The sequence below is a fragment of the Osmerus eperlanus genome, chromosome 25 (genome assembly GCF_963692335.1).
Source record: "Osmerus eperlanus chromosome 25, fOsmEpe2.1, whole genome shotgun sequence".
In the NCBI taxonomy this organism is placed as follows: Eukaryota; Metazoa; Chordata; class Actinopteri; order Osmeriformes; family Osmeridae; genus Osmerus; species Osmerus eperlanus.
The window spans coordinates 7161776-7183971 of NC_085042.1; the positions used below are offsets into that span (position 1 = coordinate 7161776).

At 42.1% G+C, this 22196-nt stretch overlaps 3 protein-coding genes across 3 annotated transcripts; all 3 read right to left on the reverse strand.

Moving 5' to 3' along the window:
• Nucleotides 1–244: 244 nt before the first annotated feature.
• On the reverse strand, nt 245–4450 carry kctd9a (potassium channel tetramerization domain containing 9a). The gene is made up of 12 exons (XM_062451671.1): nt 4247–4450; nt 3940–4061; nt 3682–3725; nt 3481–3577; nt 3334–3392; nt 3112–3240; nt 2947–3014; nt 2754–2849; nt 2514–2663; nt 2315–2420; nt 1891–2024; nt 245–1728 (listed from the first exon to the last, which is right to left on the reverse strand). The coding sequence occupies exons 1-12, from the start codon at nt 4292–4294 to the stop codon at nt 1612–1614; spliced, it is 1170 nt and encodes a 389-aa protein (XP_062307655.1). The 5' UTR covers nt 4295–4450; the 3' UTR covers nt 245–1611.
• Nucleotides 4451–4929: 479 nt separating this feature from the next.
• Nucleotides 4930–10415, reverse strand: LOC134012296 (beta-centractin). Its single transcript, XM_062452086.1, has 11 exons — nt 10139–10415; nt 9573–9637; nt 9379–9454; nt 9141–9266; nt 8718–8842; nt 8410–8626; nt 7881–7973; nt 7605–7779; nt 7417–7478; nt 7122–7162; nt 4930–6066 (listed from the first exon to the last, which is right to left on the reverse strand). The coding sequence occupies exons 1-11, from the start codon at nt 10184–10186 to the stop codon at nt 5964–5966; spliced, it is 1131 nt and encodes a 376-aa protein (XP_062308070.1). The 5' UTR covers nt 10187–10415; the 3' UTR covers nt 4930–5963.
• A 3084-nt stretch (nt 10416–13499) lies between these two features.
• On the reverse strand, nt 13500–19135 carry npy8br (neuropeptide Y receptor Y8b). Its single transcript, XM_062452087.1, has 2 exons — nt 18992–19135; nt 13500–16993 (listed from the first exon to the last, which is right to left on the reverse strand). The coding sequence occupies exon 2, from the start codon at nt 16832–16834 to the stop codon at nt 15743–15745; it is 1092 nt and encodes a 363-aa protein (XP_062308071.1). The 5' UTR covers nt 16835–16993; nt 18992–19135; the 3' UTR covers nt 13500–15742.
• Between the last annotated feature and the right edge of the window lie 3061 nt (nt 19136–22196).

The window sequence follows — 22196 nt, forward strand, 5'->3', positions numbered from 1 at the left end:
TAACCGCAACCTTAAGAAAAATGACTCGCCAATTAGTAATAAAAAAAAAGGAGCTTGACACATTGTTTACTCATAACAGTCATTTTATTTATGGAAATACATTTCCGTGTTGAGTGCAATAATTATAGACAGGGAGGATCCCACAGTCTTCATAGATCCACTGTCTTTTCGCCATATTGAATACAGTATGTGTCAAAACAAATTCCATGGCTCGTTTAATAACATTCTCCTGGTGTAATCTGCACACTCAAGGTGCAATATTCTGCATGATTGCCTTCATTATCTGCATAGGCAGGGCACCTACTTTAGAACAGAGCAAATGTTGCATCTGAAGAGCTTTATGCTACAGCAAGAGAAAACTTCACTCATCAAAGATGATTACACTCAGTCTTAAAAAATGCAGACACTGTCCTTAAAGAACTAAGATACGATTGTTTCTGTGACTAACACAGTCCAGCAGTAATAACATTTATCCTACTGACGTTGATTGCTTGGAAGCCCTGGTTTGGAAATGCATTAGGTTACCATCTACAAGCACCATACACATTTTTGGTGTTTTTGATTAAGTGTGACATAACAGTTTGACCATTTTGTACATATTTGTGCAAAGCGTTAAGTTCAAAACATGATTGAATGATATGCCCAGTCCATTAGTTGGTCCACACTGGACGACTGTGGTTCCATAACTATCCTTCTCCTAACAGAGCTAGAACATGACACAGACAGTATATAATAACATAAACTCTTCCTTCCATCAAACTACATTACAGGTGAATTATTTGCTATAACATTTGAATATAGAGAATGGCAGATGCAATGTAACACGTCAACGATAAGCAGAACCACAGTGAAATGCATGCAAATACAAATCAGTCTGGCAGGGTAAACAGGAGGTAGATTCACAGAACACAAAAACAAAAGACAGACTATACTATTCAAGAGAATCACAAGCCGACAAGTGAACGCTGGAAAGAGTACATTGCATAAGTTTGTTTAGAGCCTCTTTCCAGAATATTCCATAGCATAGTATTTGTGTGGTGCACTCTGATAAAATATTTGGCCAAGTTGACCATGTTTTATTATGGCTTGTTGTTCATAAAAAAAAATGTCATCTTAAAGCATAGGCTACCTGAACAATAGGTTCTTTGATATAAATGTAGTTGCACAGCGACAGTTACTCATCACATCAGTCTTTGGCCTTTCCAGCCTAGATTTATGTCCCATAAAGCCGAGCCTGGAGGGTGGAATCCCATTCTCAACATCATTTTTTGCTTACACAAATGCTGTCAAGTTACAAAATAGATATTTATGTGCAAAGCATAAACTATGAAAAAATGTCACTGCTAGGATTGCAAGGTAGACAGAGGATTAAACACACGTTCCAACATTAGATATTTTGGTTTTGGGGACAACTAAGGGTCAAGAACCATGGAGAGTGCTACAGTGCAAGAGATTTAAAGCTAAAAAATTAAGAAACGGGGTGGAATGCCATGGATGTGCATCAAGTAGAGGAACAGGAAGTTCCATGGCGTCTAGGTGTGATTGGGCGGGGGGAGGGCTGGCGGTTTGGGCTGGGCCCAGGTGGAATGTGTCGGGGGTTAACGAGCAGACTTATCTGACGCTCTGAGACATGTGCAGTGCAGTCAGCATCTCTTCGAAGATGGCTCCTTTCACATTGGAGCCTCTCAGGTTGGCTTCTTGTAGGTCACAACCAGACAGGTCACAGTTCTGGAATTTGTCAGCAAACACAACGATGGCACCGTAAGACTGGAAACTTGAAACGGTGCCCGCCGAATATATTAAATGAAAGATTAAAAAGCAGATATGGGTTGTGAGGACCGACCATCCATTAATCCTTCACCCCTCCAACAGCCCTTTCATGTTTCTTACCTCTAAATCTGTTCCTGCTAACGTGGCACCCCGCAGGTTACAGTTTTTCAGCTTAGCATTTTTCAGAGTGGCCACACGAAGGTTAATACCCGTCATCTGACTTCCTTCCATGTCGACACCTTTCAGATTAGCACCTGAGGAGTCAGACATCCACAAGCGGTGGTTATGTCATGGTTATGTCATGGTTATGTCATGGTTATGTCATGGTTATGTCATGGTTATGTGATGGTTATGTCATTGTTATGTAATGTAATCATTCAGCATATGCTTTCATTCAAAGCCCAGGGGGATTTGTACCTGCGACCTCTTGATCTGCAGTGTATCTCTCTACCACTGGGCTATACTGTACCTATCCTCCAGTTTTAACAGTGTTGCTACCAATCCCAAATAGCCTCTCAGTAGGTATGTAAATACAATAGGTTACCCTCGAGATTGGCCTTCAATCCAGACGGATCCTCAAAGTTGCATCCTTTCAGCGAGGCCCCCTCAGCGTTGGAACAGAGCATCTTCACCCCCTGTAAGTTAGCACCCTATAACAGCAAGCAGAGAGTACAGCGGACAGTGAATCTGTGTTGTATTAGTTGATGGCAGTCTTCTGCTGGACCACGATAGGGGGAACTTACATCCAAGTTGGCCCCTGACAGGTCCGCTCGCTCCAGGTTAGAACAGCACAGGTTGGCGTGTGCCAAGTTGCAGCGACTGAGGTTGGCCATCTTAAAATTTATGTAGCGCAGATCCAACCGAGAAAAATCCGCCCCACTGAAATTCAGACCCTTATCGGAGAAAGGCACTTGTTATTACCTTATGGACAGAATATGTATTAAATGGTGGAGTGGTTTTAGAGCAATAGTCCTGTCCTATACCTGACAGCGAAGCTCGGATTTGGTGGGCGTGGCCAATAGGAACCGAACAAACTCTTTGCGAGAAATGGGGGAGTGGTCATCAGCCGGCTGGATGTTCTAAGAAGTGACACACAGCGGAAATAGGTCAGGTACCTTGAATATGTTAGGGAAATTATAACAGCACATAAACATGGCATGTTAGCAGTTCACTCACCTTCATTGCTACTTCTAACTGCTCTGCAAGCTGTTCAATTCCAAAAAAGCGTGCCTCCTCTAATACCCCTGGAAGATATAGCGAGTTTATTGCTGATGGTAAAATTCCAGTGGTCTAGTCTTTCAGTGATTAAGCATATCCCCCGAATTTGCATGCCACACTTACCAAGTAAATTAATTCCTTCATTTATAATGAGCTGGCCATGACGCAGATAATTGAGAATAGGTTCAAAGTATTCAGGACTGCGGTCGATTAGGTAGGCCCCATGTTCATCCTGCTTGTTCCCCCAAACATCTACAGTGGACACAAACATACAGCTGAACTTAGTAATATGAATAACACAACCGGAGAAACACTAACCGTGTTCATCTTTGACTTCTAACTCACCCTTCTCCCGGAACATGTGTGCAAGCATGCTCTCTGGCTCCTTGCTGACTAAGGTGCTCCTGTGAAGGGGTGAGATCTCATGAACACCAGGGTGAACCAACCAACACTACTGTGTGGGTAGATCACGGAACAAGGTCTTCATCTTACCGTGTGGTAGTAAAAATACGTCCACCAATATTTAGAGTCAACCAATCAGTCTGTGCCCCAGGCTGTGAGCTGGACGTCTTAATATCACTCTGTGGGTCTACGATACACACGTATACAGGAGTATACAGGAGTTATTAGTTTTTCAATGAGGTGGTTTGCGAGGATGAGAGAATAAGCATGATTAGAGACACCTAAACTCACCGACAAAGGGATCTCCCTCTGAGACATACAACACGTCATCATCCCTGTTTAAGAGTGACAGATCACACCAAAAGCAAACACACGCTCACGTGTCAGGTCAATATCGCTGTAATCATCACTTTCTTGGAAGCCAGTTCAGCTCCCAAGGCAACGCGCTAAAGATAAATTGAACAAACTACAGACACTTTTGACTATATTTATGCTAACTCGCTAATATTTTAAGTCCTGGGCAGAGCAAGAAAAGATGCCTAGCCTTACCTGATAAGAGTTATATCATCTATATGACCACCTTTTCCATTGTAAAAATTGGAAGCTCTGATTCCCAACTTATTGCTGGCTACAGATAGCAAGTCGGACAAGGTCCCATATACAGCTACAACCTGTTGGAGAAGGCAAAGTGATAAAACTGTTAAGTTTGGGCTCAAATATAAAGTCTGGGTACACGAAACATGGATATAGACTATGCGTTAATGGGCCGCGTTAGCAAACCATCTAGCTAGCTGACAGCAGCAGTAGGCTATGTGTGTGGGGCAAGCTAGATACATACTTGCTAGAAGCTACGTACCTTGCCATTTTTGGATGTACCGTTAGCAAATAAGGTAACTCTTCTCATTCTTTATACCAAGTCCTGATTATCAAATGCAACGTGTGAACAAATGTAGCTCTACAAGCTAGCTAGTTCAAAACTATCGAGTCTTTATTTGTACGCAGTCAGTAATAGAGACGCCACAGACAAGACATGACAGTAGTCACCTCTTTAAGGTTTATTCGTTTTGCGCAACTGGGTAATGATACGGTGCGACCCGGTCACATAAAGAAGAATATAAATATTTCGGGAAGGTATTGTTAATACCTAAAAAAAATTATCCGAAATTTACAATTTCAAAAGCAATTATGTATGCCCATGGTAGGTAAACATGTCCTTTAAGCACCTCATAACATTTCTTTGGCTATTTATTTCAAGACATTTGCACCACGGAATGGTCAGTGATTGCAAACGAAGTACACTTTCATGCTCAATCACGGACCAACAGAATCTTGAATCAGAAACTATGTGAACCAATCACTGGCCCGAGTGAATGAACGTATACTCGTTTAATACGCCTGGGCATTGTTGCCTGGGCATTGTTAAGTGGTCCGTGACACCCAGACAGAGAACGGTTTATTGTTTTTTCGATAATGTTCAGAACACCGTATATATAATAGTCCAATTCATAAATGCGTACCATTAAAATAACCACAACACAATAAAACGTGAATTTACCTTTATTTGCCATGATACAAAACATAATCATGAATAACCATCACTTAGAGCAGTCATCAACTTTAAACTTAAATCTTAAACTAAAGAGAACTAACAAGAATATGTTCAAAATGTTTCAAGGTCAAATTATTAATTCCAAGGTTTAACACTTATTTCCAATTACACTGTAAAATACCATCATTGAGGTGCATCTTGTCATCCAGTATACGACTGTGGAGCAACTTTACATTTTATTTTGATTCGCTGTCTATAAAGTGCCTTTTTTATGGTACCCTCCGGAATTTGTAACCATACTACTGTTATCAACACGGTTATATGATGATCACCTAAATACAGGACAGGTTTCATACACTTGGCTTGTACTTCTAAACATCTAATAATACCACCACCATCATCCAAGCTGCCATGGCTTCTGCTCTGTAATTTATTTTCTTCTTCCGTTCATTGGGTACTACATACAATGACAAGGGAACAGAAAGTGACTGATAATTGTATAATTTCAATTCACTGTAACTGTGTCAAGTCTTAGTGTGAAAGGAGAAGTGATAACATGCTCTTTAGGGATCTACAGTATATACGCAGTGCCATAGTTACAAAGCCAAACAGGGCACGTTTTTTCTTAACGGAATCCATAAAGTAAAGCAGCTTGTTTACTTAGCAATGTCAACTGGTGAATCTTCTACTTGAAATGGAGTAAACCAGAAGCACAATAAATTATACTTTTGCATTCAAATGATGATGAGCATTGCATTAAACAATAAACGTTAAAAAAATAAAATAAAATCAAGAGATGCCCGCTTGTGTCAAGATGTCCATCTTTCTGCTCAACATCGGCAGTCCTGTCCTGTCTCCCCAGTTTAGGATGTGTGTAGGGGGTTCTGTAGAAGGCATGCCATCCCTCTCCTTGCAGATGAAGAGGAAGGGGTATTACAGTGTAGAGTAGTTGGTGGACTCCATTCAGAGGCTTGTAGACAGAGCTCTCTCCTTCTCTCTCTCTCTCTCCCTCCCTCTCTCTTCTTCAAAAGGTTTTCCGATGGATGGCACGAGCTCTGTCTTCTTCATATTCTTTCTTTGACACCCACATTTTCTTAAAGGTGTCAAGGGAAGCCAGGATGGAGCCCCTAGAACATGCAACAAGAACAAAAGAAAAGAACAGATGTGGAATTAAAATGTGTTTTTTTTTGTGTTGTAAACCTTAGATGGAGAGATTCTTACTGTACACTGAGGGCACTAGTATGAGTAACCACAGTAAGTTTCAGGTATGTAACACTTTCCTTGTCAAGGTTAGCAGGGGGTGCATTAAGCCTGTCGTGAAATGCACCCCACTCTATTGTCTGTTCTGTATGTCCCAGCATCAAATGATTCTTACTGTACACTGAGGGCACTAGTATGAGTAAGCACAGTAAGTTTCAGGTATGTAACACTTTCCTTGTCAGGGTTAGCAGGGGGTGCATTTCATGGCAAGAAGGAATACAACAAGCCTGTCATGAAATGCACCCTCCTCTATTGTCTGTTCTGTATATCCCAGCATCAAATGATTCTTACTGTACACTGAAGGCACTAGTATGAGTAACCACAGTAAGTTTCAGGCATGTAACACTTTCCTGGTCAGAGTTAGCAGGGGGTGCATTTCATGGCAAGAAGGAATACAACAAGCCTGTCGTGAAATGCACCCCCCTCTATTGTCTGTTCAGTATATCCCAGCATCAAATGATTCTTACTGTACACTGAGGGCACTAGTATGAGTAAGCACAGTAAGTTTCAGGTATGTAACACTTTCCTTGTCAGGGTTAGCAGGGGGTGCATTAAGCCTGTCGTGAAATGCACCCCCCTCTATTGTCTGTTCTGTATATCCCAGAATCAAATGATTCTTACTGTACACTGAGGGCACTAGTATGAGTAACCACAGTAAGTTTCAGGCAAGTGACACTTTCCTAGTCAGAGTTAGCAGGGGGTGCATTTCATGGCAAGAAGGAATACAACAAGCCTGTCGTGAAATGCACCCCCCTCTATTGTCTGTTCTGTATATCCCAGCATCAAATGATTCTTAGTGTACACTGAGGGCACTAGTATGAGTAACCACAGTAAGTTTCCGGCATGTAACACTTTCCTAGTCAGGCTTAGCAGGGGGTGCATTAAGCCTGTTGTGAAATGCACCCCCCTCTACCTTACTTACCCTATCCAAGTGGAGTAGAGTCTCTCTTGAGGCGCAGAGATCTACAATGGAGAAAACACAGTAGACATGACATCAGAGAGAACTCAGAACGGAAATAAATCTAAATCTATTATTTAGCTTAAATTCCCCATTGTGATTTCTAGTGGACAAATCAAAGCAATTTGATTTGTTTAGTGCTGTTAGGGGTTCTGTTTTATACTTGATGAATTTCAACGTATTTTCTGTCCCGCTGAAACTCCCAAGGGGAATGTAATAAAACATGAATACGTTCTCTGATAATTTTCTAAGTATGTACCTTGATCTTTACATCTTTTGGCGCCAATTTCTTTACTTCACTTAACAAACGATCTCCAAAACCTATTGAATAGAAAGAAAACAATAGAGTTAGGAACTCCGACCCAATGCTTTGGAGTTTGGCCTGCGATGTTTGATACGTGGGCTGCTGTCACAGGAAGAAATGAAACACTGAAATTCAGCGAATACCTTTGAGAAGTGTGGAGCCTCCGGAGAGGACAATGTTGGAGAAGAGAGTTCGTCTCAGATCCATGTCCGATTTCTGGATGGCAAAAGCCAGAACCTCATGGATTCCTTCGCTCTCGTCTCCTATCAGGTCTGGACGGAAGAGAAGCTCAGGTGCTCGGAACCTGGCAGGACCAATCTACGCAGGGGCACGACAGTCATGTGATTCAGAATTCCGAAAGGAAACATAGCACCCCCCGCAATACTGAAACTGTGGCAACAACAACAGACATGACTCACATCCAAGGTGCTGCCATCAGGGAGGGTGTACTGCGCCTTCTCGGTCTCTAAGGTCTCATCTTTCTGTGGGTTCAACGAAAGGTAGCATGCTCTCTGGAGAAGGACAGAAGAAAATGTGACAGGGCTTAAGAGGACTTCACTACTGAAATTCTGTCACAATTAGGCACTTCAGCTTCTTAATCCTTTGCTGTATGTGATACTTTTTATCCCCCCCCAAAAAAAAGCAAAATAAGCAAAATGTACCATTTATTGTGCCATGTGAACTGTAGGAAAGACTGTGTGGAATTCAAATGTGCCATGCATCGTTCGACAGAATGTAATTACATGGTCATTTAGCAGGCGCTCTTATCCAGAGCGACTTACAGTAAGTACAGGGACATTCCCCCGAGGCAAGTAGGGTGAAGTGCCTTGCCCAAGGACACAACGTCATTTGGCACGGCCGGGACTCAAACTGGCAACCTTCTGATTACTAGCCCGATTCCCTAACCGCTCAGCCATCTGACTGCCCATGTCACTGCAAAGTATGTACCTCTTTGATGGTGCGGACCACCTCGAACTCTGCGGATGTATGGAAGTCATAGCCCTCTTTACGCAGAAGCAGGCGCAGGTAACGCGAGACATCCCGCCCGGCGATGTCCACCCGCATGATGGAGTGAGGAATGGCGAAGCCCTCGTAGATGGGCACGGCATGGGTCACCCCGTCCCCAGAATCCAGCACCACTCCCGTGGTCCTCCCTGTGGCATAGCTGTAAAACGGAAACCCCGCGCATTGGTGTAGGTCACAGATACGTGTCATCTCTGACTCATAGTTTGCATGTTGTGTATATATAAACATACAGGCTCAACACTGCCTGCATGGAGATGAAGAGGGCCGGTACGTTGAAGGTCTCAAAGAACACCTCTGCAGCCCGCTCCCGGTTTTTAATCGGGTTCAACGGGGCTTCTGTCAGCAGCACAGGATGCTGGATTAAGTAGAACATACCAAACATGTTAGGAAGACAGGACATCCAAAGGTTACTGTATGTGAATCATTGAGGTGCGAGGATGCTTATGCATCATATATTACATTTACATTTAGTCATTTAGCAGACGCTCTTATCCAGAGTGACTTACAGTAAGTACAGGGACACTCCCCCAAGGCAAGTAGGGTGAAGTGCCTTGCCCGAGGACACAACCTCATTTTGCACGGCCGGGAATCGAACTGGAAACCTTCAGATTACTAGCCCGATTCCCTAACCGCTCAGCCACCTGACGGCCTACCTCTTCAGAGAAGGTCTGAAGTTGCTCCTTGGAGTAGACGTACTGCCAGATCCTCTCCATGTCATTCCAGTCCTTCACTATTCCATGTTCCATGGGGTAACGCACAGACAAAAGTCCCCGGTGCTCCTAGAACCACAGACAGAAAGGGATGGTCAGACATGAAAACCAAAATAACCGCACTTGTCACTTCTCACCGTCAGGAACATAACAGACCAGTAGAGTCATGGGGTCGAGTTACCTCAGCTTTAGGTCCAATGAAGAGATCTCCTTCCAGAGCACCTGCCATCACCCGAACATGCTTGGGTCGACCCACACTAAAACAAAATCAAACATAATTCATTTAATATCTTATCGTGCAAGGATCTTGGATCTTGTTGGGGTTTGGTTCATTCAAGGTGGGGCCTGCAGATGCTTGAGATGGAGATGGCTTACTAGTTGGGGAAGCAGTACTTTGGGATCTGGTCCCCTGCAAATCCAGCTTTAACAACACCAGAGCCCTGAAAAAAAATAAGACGACACAAAATAGGCGACAGTGTCATACAACATACAGTTTATTAGAAACGCCACTAAACAGCAACTAAACACTCACGTTACGTTGCTGTCTGGCTAGCTAGCGAGGCTACTCCATCCCCAAATAATGTTAATTGATGAGAATGGGCTAATGTAGCTAGCCAGCCTCACGAATAAGCTTAGTTGGGGCGTAGAATATGGTGGTGCTAGTTAAATAGTCCAGCACCACCAGTGAGGAACGTTAACTAGCTAGCTACAGTACCGGCGTAATCTAGCTACCCAACTTTAGCCACCGAGCTAGCTAGTATGTCAACAAAACTAGGCTAGCTAGCTAGACACCACTACGTTTTGATTGTTCAAGACTGGCGTTTCAGCAGCATACAATAGCTAGAGCTAGTATATGCATTGATATCGCCAGGCGTTAGCTAAACTAGCCTAGCAACATGCATAGCGTTAACTGTTCCTTTTAATTGACGTTATTAACTTACATTATCAATCACGACCGGCTGATTTGCTATTATATCGTAGGACTCCATTGTGAACTTGCTAGCAACACCCTTCCACTCTCTACTAGACTCGATACACCCTTCCACTCCAGACCTGCCTGGTCAGGATGTAGAAAAATACAATTCTAAACGCTGTAGCTACATGGAATTTGACTGCGGGAAGGTGCCATAATGCGTTCTATTTGTTATATATCTATCTGCGCCATCTCTAGTGGGGATCTTGACGCCCGTGTCCGACACATATAAGCAGCCTACTTTCCCACACCCAGCAGTCCACTACTGCCACACAATGGATAAATATGTAAAAAATCAAGGCAAGAAATATTTGCATCATAAGGTGGAGAAGACATTGATGGCATGTTTAGGGACGGGACTGGTGTACTTACAGCTTTTAACCACTAGAGGACACTGCAAAACACCTGATGAGACTCGTTACAGCGAATGGAGATGTGAGAATTCAGCAAGTGGCATTGATAATTAGGCACAGCACAGAGCACACCATCCGCTTATGCAGTGTCGTCAAACCTGGACCTCACTCAGCAGTAGGCCTACCCGTCTCGTACAACTCCCCGTATGGCACAGCACACAGTAAAGCACGATACAAGGGAGGTTTATTGCTCAAACGGAAGAAATACAGGACTGTTAGGAGTGATTTTAAATGGGTGGTCTGGGAATGACATTGGGCAGTGTATCAAGACTCATGAAAAGACTATGCAAAGGTTGTTCTGTTATTATCTTATAGCACATGGAACTCAAACATGGGACTACACTTTTATGCATAAAATACATTTGACAATGAAACAATTACATTTAATATCCTGTTGACAATTGAACAGGTTGGGGGAATATAGTCTTATCTACCAAAATAAATGGTGGTGTTCAAAGTGTTTCAGTCTATCTCTCACCCTGCTGATTCTGGGCAAACACACAAGCCAGATTATCAGTTCCTGTTGATGAAATGTGACCCACTAGCATCGAAGACCGTGAACCATGTATATGGAGTATTCTCCTTTATTGAAAGCGATTCGATAAGGTGCAAAGTCACACAGTCAATTTGTGATAGTGAGTCAATAAATAAACTCATTAGTAATGACTCTATTTAGTCAAGATGATAACTAACTGTTCATTATGAGAAGACAATGGATATCCTCAGGATCTGCCAGGACAGTCTACCTCAAACACACATCACATGTTCCAGGGACAGACACTTGGTAAGCTTTCTGAAAGCTGCAAGGTCTTTCAGGGTTGCTCTAATTGGTTTCCCACAGTGGTGTCACATTAGATGGGGGAAATAAGCTAGGAAGATCTGGAGAGAAAGAGACCTGTTGAGCTCTACAACAACACACCTGGTGAGGAAAGACCGGATAACCATCGAAGTTAAGGACTCTCACTTAAATATTGCGTCTCAATTGCTAAGAACCTGGCAGAGAAATTTCTATTTCGTTTTTTAGGGGTACAGTTTAGGTAGAGGGTTGTTTTTCACATAAGGCTGTGCAGTCGCGATGACTGAAACCCCCCCGCCTATCTCTGAAAACACATTGTTGTTATCAGATGGAGTGCTTCTCTTGATAGGCCATCTGCTTGGGCTAGTTCTTCTGATGCAGAGTCCAATAAGACTGCTTGATAGATTTTGCTCCGTAGCTACAAGGTTACCTACTGGTGGACCTGTGGAAGCTGTAACCAGGCAACCAGTCCAAGGTCTATTACCTCTCTAGCCATACTTCAGGATAAAGCAAAGTAATGACCACAGCTTAAGTAGACATAGATTATACAATGGACCAAACACAAAATGAATAAGATCTCATTAAAAAATTAGAAGTAGAATGATACTAATATTGTAACTTGACTTTCTGTCACACGCAAGGACAGGAATAGATATTTGCAGACACAAATGTGTGTATGTGTGTGCGTTGAAAGCACAGGTGGTACCCAGCACTAGTACCACCAAGCCAACAAGTGTGATTAAGCATCACCTATGCAGAACATAGTCACATACATAAATTAATGCATAGAGTGGCAAGGCTTTGATCAAGGACTGTATGCAAAAATAGTTGGTAAATAATTACATTATTTATTCTGTGTGGGACAACAAGAATAAATAAAAAAAGACATTTAGCACATGGTCATGGTTTTTCTACTTCCTCAACCATGCCAGGATATTAAAAACATTTTTGTCTCGATTATCCTTTTCATTCAATTTTCTTCTTTTCATATGACATAGGACTGTATCATATATAATGTAAGTTACATATTATTATTTGACTAGTTGAGTTCAGCAATTTGAAATATATGGTAGTACTGGGCTCTCTTTAATGCAACGCATATACAAGCCAGTCACATTTTATCATCAAAGTCCAATGTACTAAATAGAGACAACCTCCTTCTGAGTAAACTGTAGCCCAATCTCTTTATATGTGTCATTTTCCCATGAGGAGATTCTGTTTGGATTCCTCTCTCTTGCCTTGGGAGATCCCCTGGGGTACGTGACTGGAGACAAAGACATGCTGTACTTCAATACACAATCACAGTGGGACAAAGCACCCTCCTGCCATGACTGTTTCATACCCTTGTCTCAATTGACTTTTCATTCGCATTTAAAAGGAGTAGCGTCACACATATGTGATTCTGAACATTCCAACCGACTATTTTCCGATAGACAAAAACTATATGACAAACGCTATAGTATGGCTTCAAAATTTACAATTAGGAGGCTAACAAGTAACACTAGCAGGTAGTAGCATTGCTACGAGTATTATGCTAGGTTGCTAGGTACTATAACGGAAGCTAACTAAAACTAGCTAGCTTCCGTTTTGGAAAAATAACTCACTCCTTAAAAGGTTAAGATGCTATTAACACAAAATAATACTCTACACACCGTAGAATTTTACTTGAAAAGGTTGAGCTGAAATATATTCTTGAGATGTTTCAGCAGGCACAGACTCTTTAATAAATCTTGATGATGCATGATGAATGGACGCAGAGAATTCAGAAAAGCACGTCCTTGTGAGGTACGGATCCAAACTCGAAAGTAAACAAAATATGTTTAAGGGCATCAGAGTGGTCAACACTTTGTAGCCAATTAGGGCAATTTTATAAACACAATACAGGAACTAGAGTCTGACCTAAGGTCATAAGTGAGTTTGACCCTGGCGTCACCAGCCTTTGAGGTGGATTTTGCATTATTGTACATACAGTACTTTAGATTAGAGTTTAAGAAGTTAAGCTTGTTCTATGTGATTTATTTTACTGGTGAGCCAGAACAACAAATCTCGTGTTCCTGTCCATCTTTTTTCCATGAAGGAGTCAAAGTTACTGAGGTCGCTGTGAGTTTGTGAGACCACAGGAGGCTGCAAAGAAAATTCATTAACATTTGAACTCATCCTGTACAGGAGGTTCCCTGCTGTTTGACACCAAAAAAGTGATTGGCAACAGGGTACATGCTTATATGTAGTTGTTGAACTTAAATTGAACTTGAAGAATAAACACACAGTCTTGTTTTGTTGTATTACTTTACTTAAAAGTTACATAATGTCTATGACTATCAATAGCATATACCACAAGTGCCCAAACATTTTACGGCAGTTCATTAAACATAACAAAAATAAGCTTTAAATATCACTTTCATAAAACATATCCTTCATAAGCCATCATAAACCATAAGTACATTATAACAATCTTTGAAGAGCTGTATGTACATACCCAACCAGGCAACGTAATTACAACAAATGATAAACCTTCTTTGCATGATAAACTCAGAAAATATCAATGGTGTACTCAACAATCTTTCTTAAAATAGCACAAAGTGGTCTGTCTTATTTTAGAACCAGGAATAACTTATGAGCCAGTTACTCATTAAAAATAATGAGGTTTAAGTTTGAAGAGGTTGAATATCTTAACGAACAATTGTGGTATCTTGACAACACTGTTAAATGTGTTTGAGTGGGACTAATGAATGGGTGATGATATAAGGTAATGCATGTCTACACAATGTCAGTAGACAAGTGTGTAGGCAGAGAAAATGCATAACACTTTAAATGTATTTCACCAATTTCAATTTGACGTGATTCATTAACACCATATAAATGGACCATATTCAAACATGTTAAGACATCCATGCTTTAGCCTCAGGGGTGTGGGTGAGCTATTCAAAATGGACCCCCTTCCTGTGGGATGACCAGAGGAAGAGATGAACCTCACATGTAAAGCAGCAGGATCGAGGAACATTTAGAGAACTGTTTCATTATTATTCTGAGACCTTTTTGTACAAGTTACATGAAATACGGTTCACATTGTGTCTGACTGGACACCAGATCTACAGTGGGTGCTTCTAAAAGGTGATTATTTACAGTGGGGACACATACATTCATTGCTTCTTGTTTTGTCTCAGGCACTGATGTATAGTTGTGTTGTGGCACATAGGTTTTATTACAGCAACCTTCCCAACACAGTGATATATTTGACTGTAAACCTTTGTGGATAGAAAGAAAAATGGCAGTAATGGTTTGCGGCAGCAATGGTGGCCTGTGCTAATATTTCTCAATGTCTGTCCTTGGCGAGGTTTTCTCTGTAAAAAGTTATTAAAATATGAACCTATTTTGAACATAAATCGACTTTATGTTATCTACCACTAAATCATGCATGAATATTTTGAATGGAAAATAGGTAATTTATGTTATAGGTACTTCAGGTACTGGATAGAGACAAGGTAGTAAATAATACACTCTGAATACTATCAGTGAACTAGTGCTTCATCCCCACGAGTTTATCCACTGAAGTGGATTGTCATATTGGATTTTTCTTTTAAAGGATGAATAGACAAACTGGCAACGCCAGACCAATTTTCCACTGTGTATTTGTCTGAAACCTCTCAGTTCATGTTCGATTTCCAAGGGGCGTTATTAACGGACGCAGACCAAAAATGCCTCTGGACGCAATTGGTTAGAATTGGATAGATACCACAAATACTTACAGCAACAAAAAGTAATCTTGGTTGTTCACAAAAATGTCCTGAACAGGAACAAACAACAATGTTGCAAGGATAATATGTGCATAATGTGAATTTTAGACAGCATTACAGTGCTACGTGTCCCTCAAGGAACCCCACCAGAAGAGTTCTACAGTGAAAATGACAGAATAAAACATTTGAAATATAGATTCATATTCATAGAACTGTCCCCAGCTTTTACTCAAGATCATTATTTTTACGGACCCTTAAAAACGAGTCTACAGAAGATAAAAAGCAATACAGAGGATCTCTGAGATAATCCTTTAAATACCATTGTGTAATAAAAGTTTGACCACCACACATTTAGTAATATACATAATAACACAACGATAGCATGCCTCTGCAAAGCCCTTTCTCTAGAATCCTTTACATTACTAAGACCTTTGCACCGTAATTCTGTTATCAGCTTCCTCTTGGTCGAGCGCTAAAACCCGTGAAGAGAAGCCTGTGACACACGTCTCAGAGCTACACGTTCTCCCTGCTAGTTATCACTGAACAGCACAACTGGAGATCAATCCTTCCTCCAGCCTTAGCGGAAACACACCAGCTCCACGGGTCAGGAGGAGTCGTATCGATTGCGTCTAAGTGTTGATGCTGATGGATCCTTTTCTGAGGAGGGACCCTTTGGTCACCTCGGTGCTGACGATGGAGAGGGGGAAAGTCTCGTAGCGCTCCGTCAACCTCCAGCAACGGCAGTGATACAGGGTGGACTTGAGCTCCTTCTGGAAATTGCTGTTGAGGAACCCGTAGATGACAGGGTTGACACAGGTGGAGGCCATGGCCGTGAGGTGGCAGGCGGAGAACAAGACGTTGTGCTGGCAGACCGGGATAGCCTCATGCTTCCAGTCGAACACGGCGTTGAAGACCACGAGTGGCAGCCAGCACAGCGTGAACACGAACACGATGGAGCCCAGCACGGCGTTGATCCTCTTGGACCCCTTGATCTTCCTCTGACTGGGGTCCCTGGCCCTCTCCACCATGTCTCTCCTCCTCCGCAGACGCAGGAAGATGCGCAGGTAGCACACCACGATGAGGAGGACGGGAAGGCAGTACTGAAAGAGCAGGAGAGAGGTGGTGTAGGCCAGTCTGTTGTGCTGGGATGGCCATTCCTCCATACAAATGTGGTAGTCAGTGAAGGGGTTAAATGGAATGCTCAGGTTATTGAAAGGCGTATGGAGGATTGTGTAAGATAGGAAAGGGACTGAGATAAGGCTGGCCAAGATCCAGGTGACGGCCACAGCCAGGTAGGAGTGTCCCACCACAGGCTTCCATCCAGTGGGGTGAATGATGAGCTGGTGGCGCTCCAAGGCTATCAGGACCAGAGAGGAAATGGACACGGTGATGGATAAACACTGGACGAAGTTGGTGATCTTACAGAGAGCCTCGCCCAGGATCCAGCGATCCATCAGGGTGTAGACGATGGTGGTGGGCAGATTCACGATGCACATCAGGATATCAGAGCAAGAGAGGTTGGCGATGAAAATGTTGGTGACGTTTCGCATCTCCTTCTGCCGTGTGATAACAAACACCAGGCTTGCGTTGCCGATAATGCCCACTGCCATCATAGTGCTGTAGGTGATGATGAGGAAGGTGGTGCCGCCCACTGAGGTGGGACATTTGTCTTCCCATGGCGCCTCCTCAATCAAGGACAGGTTGTGATTGGTTAACTCCATGCTAGAGAAGCATCAACTGTGATTTCATAGGCTGGAATCTAAACGAGTCGCCTGTGGTTTCAGCTCCCCAGGGAACTACTTTCTCAGTCTGTGTTGTGTGTTTTACTTTTTCATCATACACTTATTGGAACCACATGGATTCTAGCCTTTGTTTACTTTCTGAAAGAGAAAACAGAACAAAAGTCAATTTTTAGATGTGGGAAAATTATGAACAACACTGTAAATCTGTTCCCATTGGAGTTTGACAGTAAAAACACTTCACATTCCAAGGTTGTAAAATGCTTAATGATATCATAGGCTGTCTTAGAACAAGTATGTGCCATCAAATTGTTATACGGTTACCCGTCTGAAATCAAACGTGGAAAAAATATTTTAGACTGGAATTTAGACTGGACTGTAGATCAAGATATAAGTCATTAAAGAGGTCCTATGGTGGCCAATGCCAATGGCAGCCAAACCACGATGCCAGTGACTGTAATCATGGCAAGGAGCCCCATCAGTCAAACATCCTAACATTCATTACAGTATGCTAATGACTTCCCTCTCTTCCTCACTCTCTTCCCCCTTTCTCGGGGGATGCGTACATGATATATCTCATTTACTACCACCACCAACACCATGGCTGCTCCAAGCCAATTCCCCCCCTTCATACCCCAACACGTCGACCGTGTTGAACCCTGCAGGCTCTATTTTAAAAACGCGCTCTAACTCGCGTTCGTAACACAAATCAAACCCTGGTCATCATGGGTCCCTCAGGGTTAGTGCGGTCCCAGAGGAGGGCAGAGCTCGGGGGAAACACTACATTGTTACAGCGACTGGCTGACCAGACTCTACATGCAGGATGAGAGGGAGGAAGGCAGGAGTTCAGATGGACGTAAAACTGATAACCAGGATGTTGAAACCAAGGCTCTGCAACTGCTTTTGAGAACAATTGGTTTAACCCTTGTGTTATCTTCGGGTCATTCTGACCCATCAGTCATTGTGACCCACTGTCGTATTGCGACAAATTTACCTCATACAAAAACAAAGTGAAGCATTTTCTTTTAACTGTCGGGCTGTCTCAGACCCCCCACATTGCAATGGTTAAAAGAAAATTATTTTTATTTGTTTTTGTATTGGGTCAAATTGGGTAAACACAACGATGGTTCGTTGTGAACCTTTGGGTCATGTGACCCGAAGGCAGCACAAGGGTTTTAATGAACAAGCAATTCAGGAAAGGCCCATAATGTCATTCTAGGCCTGCAAGCAATGTCCAGTCAGAGTATCCACGATTATAATCAACATGTGTAAGTATTGTTACAAGGAACATATTTACAAAAAAAAGCTGTCTCTACCAGATGGTGCCTTTATGTGTTCTGTGTACTGCAAGCTTTAATATAACAGATTGATTCTGTTCAAATTAGAATTTATTGAATGCAACAACAAAAACACATTCTGTCTATTGCTTATTTTAATTTGTATCCTTCTCTGGATATAGTTGTTTTGCTTCCATGCCTTGAAGGGATCACAAGTTTAATTCAAACGCTGCTACTTACCCTGAAGTGAACGATGTTTTTGCAGCCACATTATTATTATGCTGCCACTGCTAGTTATTTATTCATGGACCAGTTCTGAGCTGTTGCTCAGAGCTATGATCAAATTATGACGCCCAAATTGATGTTTTCTACATTCTCAGTGATATGTGTTCATATTACACCCCGTAGAAACCCCAAGGGTGAAGATTTATGAGCACGCTCAAACACACCCTAAATGACGCCTTCTTGATGAGAAGGTCCTTCAAGAGGTTTATACAAGTGGGTAATTACTAATTAGTATTAAATATTTGAATGTTACATTAGACTCAACGTACTTTTGAATGCAATCCTCATTTCATTGTCTTACTGGCACTACTTAATGAAAGATAAGCTAACTGAAGATGAGTTCAGATTTTGAGAGGAACAATTTAGAAACAACGAGCTGCTCTGTGACTGAGAAGATATGTCATAAAACATGACAACCATGGCGATTCAGATTACATACAAAAAGAGAAGAAAACATCATTCACACAATATACAAAGACAAAATAAACGATAATCACCTATACCCTATTGAAGTCAACATTATAACAATTACAGCCACAATCGTAAAAGTAAAAGTGCATAAAAGACTCATTCATACCCTCGTTCGACGAGTCTCTTCACTGCTTCTCTCAGGAATGCGCTTTCATTGCCTCCATCCGAGGTTGTCTTCTCTAACCAAATGAAGCAGACGCTCTAGAAGGAATGCTTTTGACTCGCTGAGGCGCCTCGTGCTCGCGCTCCCGCTTCCTCCCCCCTCTATTATGGCAATGCAGACTGTACACATCCGTTTATTTACATTTACATTTACTCATTTAGTAGACGCTCTTATCCAGAGCGACTTACAGTAAGTACAGGGACATTCCCCCAAGGCAAGTAGGGTGAAGTGGGAATCGTTTATAGTGCAATGGTCCAATCAAAGACATCACATGGGGCATAAATATGGCCTTTTTCCCCAACACCTGTCAATAATTAGCCTAACCCAGTTGGACTAGTGAACAATATCCGGAGAGCAACAAGTTCCTATAAATGCAAAGACCGGCAGGAAAGAGTGAGAATGAAGCGAAACCTGAATGTAACCCAGCCTAATTAGCTCTGTCACGGCTACGAGGAGAACGTGACGTGTTTCATCAAGATAACAGTTTACAACAACTGCAGCTCTTGCATTTGGTCCATGCAAACACAAGTAAACAACCCATGGAGTACTGCATTACTCAATCTAGAAACGGCATCAGGTACAGTGATGTTAGTATACTATTTCATCTCATCCCTTCATGCAAACTTCAGACACGATCCTCTGTGGACGAGCTAGACACAGCGGGGTAGGCCTATACAGCAAGAAATCAATTGTAGCAGGCGTCTGGTGCAGTTTGCAGTTTACCATGCTGTTGGCTGGTAAACTGTATTCCCACATCGTTCCCCGTTTTATGTGCGATGCATTTCAAAACAATCCTTTGGCAAGAAGGGTTTTATTACTTTTATTACTTGTATTATTGTTTTTATTGATTTTATGTAAAGCACCTTGAGTGGCAATTCTTGTATGACGTGCTATATAAATAAAGTCTTATTATTAGACCGTATTTTGACAAAATTGCTATATATGACCAATCAGAGAACAAACGTTTCAAAACTGCAGATTAGTAGGCTATGACGTCATTCTACTCTATAGCACGGGAATTAATAACCCACCAGTCCGTTTGCAGAGAATGGGGGTTTCAAAACGATATAGACTCAGAAGTTGCCAGAAGATCAACTTGCTGTTTTTTAGCGGTTCACATGAACAGCCAGAGCCCAGATGTTTTAAAACTGCACATCAGGAACATTAAAAGTGAAAAGTCTAGCGGTAGGCTAAGCCAGGGGTTCTCAAACTTTTTGGGGCCAGGGACCTCTTACAGGGGTGAACATTTTCCAATGACCCTCCCAAAATCATAACACCCATTCAGCATACCCTTTGTGCTCTTAAGTGGACACAATATGCTTGTTTTATTGGTGCAAATGGTCCCCATCTGTAGATTATAATATATTTTTCACTTTTTAATGATACAGCACAATTTGACATTATAATTTATGGAAAATTATTTTGCACACCCCTTGGCTATGGTTCGCGGACCGCTGTGGGTCCGGGGACCCCACGTTGAGAACCACTGGGCTAAGCCCTCTGAAAGGTCTTTGACTCCAGTTTAATGTTTTACCTCAGGAGAGTTTCTATAGTGAGACTTACACAGTTTGAAAAGCACATAGTTTGGAACTGAGTGTCCTTTTCCATCTAATGTATTTAACAATCTGTATTGTAATTTCTGAAACACTTTGCTGTACACCATTTCACACTCAGGGTTCGAATCTCCTCTTCTTCACTAATGTGTACACACATTAGTCTACCCCATTCAACATCCATCAACTGGTAACAGCTGTGGTGGATACGGTCTGAGTTTATGAAGCATGAGCAAGAGTTCTGACATATTGTCAGCCCTGGCAGTATGTATCAGAAACCATCTCGTCCCATTCAAAAGACAATTTTCCCAACCTGCCTCCTCTCCCAATAAAAATTCTAAATTGCCATACCAATGTTGGCCAATTTCATTTAGGAGATTCTTATATCCTCTTTTTTCCATTTTCATTCGCACATCTGTGCTGGTGTGGAACAGCGTTTCTCCCATGGTTTCGATGCGAAGCAGCGACGTGAACAGATTTTTGGGGCTCAGTAAGCTAGAAGATGACAGTTTCACACCGTCCCCACGCTCTCTCTCCTGCAGTGGGATGTGATGAGGAGGCACTGCAATGTGAGTCACACTGGGAAGACGTCTGAAACACAGACACACTGAGCCTCCACAGATCCTGTAACGGGGAACCAAAACATGCTGGCTACACGTACGATATAATCAATTCATTGGAAGTTTTGAGTATGTGATTATGAACGGAAGACGGGTTGAGATTTTCTTCAGATGAGGAAGCTTTTCTTTGGAACACTGGGGCGTGACTGTGTGTTGTTTTGCAGGTGGGTTATTGGAGCGCTAGACAATGCTGTCCCAATGAGCCAGCTTTCAATATCTCCAGTAATGAACTGCAGAGGTGATGCTTGCAGTGCTGAACCTCTCCCCTGCACAATCTCCACACCTGTCACTCAAGCAGCCCTCGGCCCTGACACACTGCTTTTAACTGGCCTCATCGTGGAGTACTGAGGGGGATTTTAAAAAAAAGTTTTGTTTCGTTAAATCTGAAAAGAGATGGTGTGGGTGAAGATCATTGACTTGATGATTGAATCATTGAACAGTTCATCCATATTCTTGGGAATGAAGTACAATTCAACTGTTTATCTTGTCTGAATACCTTGTTATCAGGGTAAGAGAGGACCCTTCACTAAACTAAACTGGTTCTAGAATGATTCAGCGTTGAGGACTAAGTACTCAGTAAATATAGAGGCACACATATCTTTCTTATGTAAACTTTGCAATTTTATCCAAATATTACACTTACAGCCATACTTATCAGCAAGTCCTATAGCTAAACACACAGGACATTTGAAACAAGCGTTGGCTGCCTTCTGTCACAATGAAAGGAGATGTTCTGATATTTTATAATATTTTGAAACATTTAGAATCTTGTTTAAAGATTTCCATCAGCTGTTTCAAAGGCTGCCCACCAAACATTTGCAAATTCCTTTTCACATTTAGATTGTTCTTAAATATGTGACCTTATTTGGGAGAGGACACATGTTACACAAGCAAGCGGTGGAACATGCAGTTCGAGTGGGATAAGATATTCTTTGTGTCACCGTCTGTGTAAATCAATATGTATCCTCCCCCACG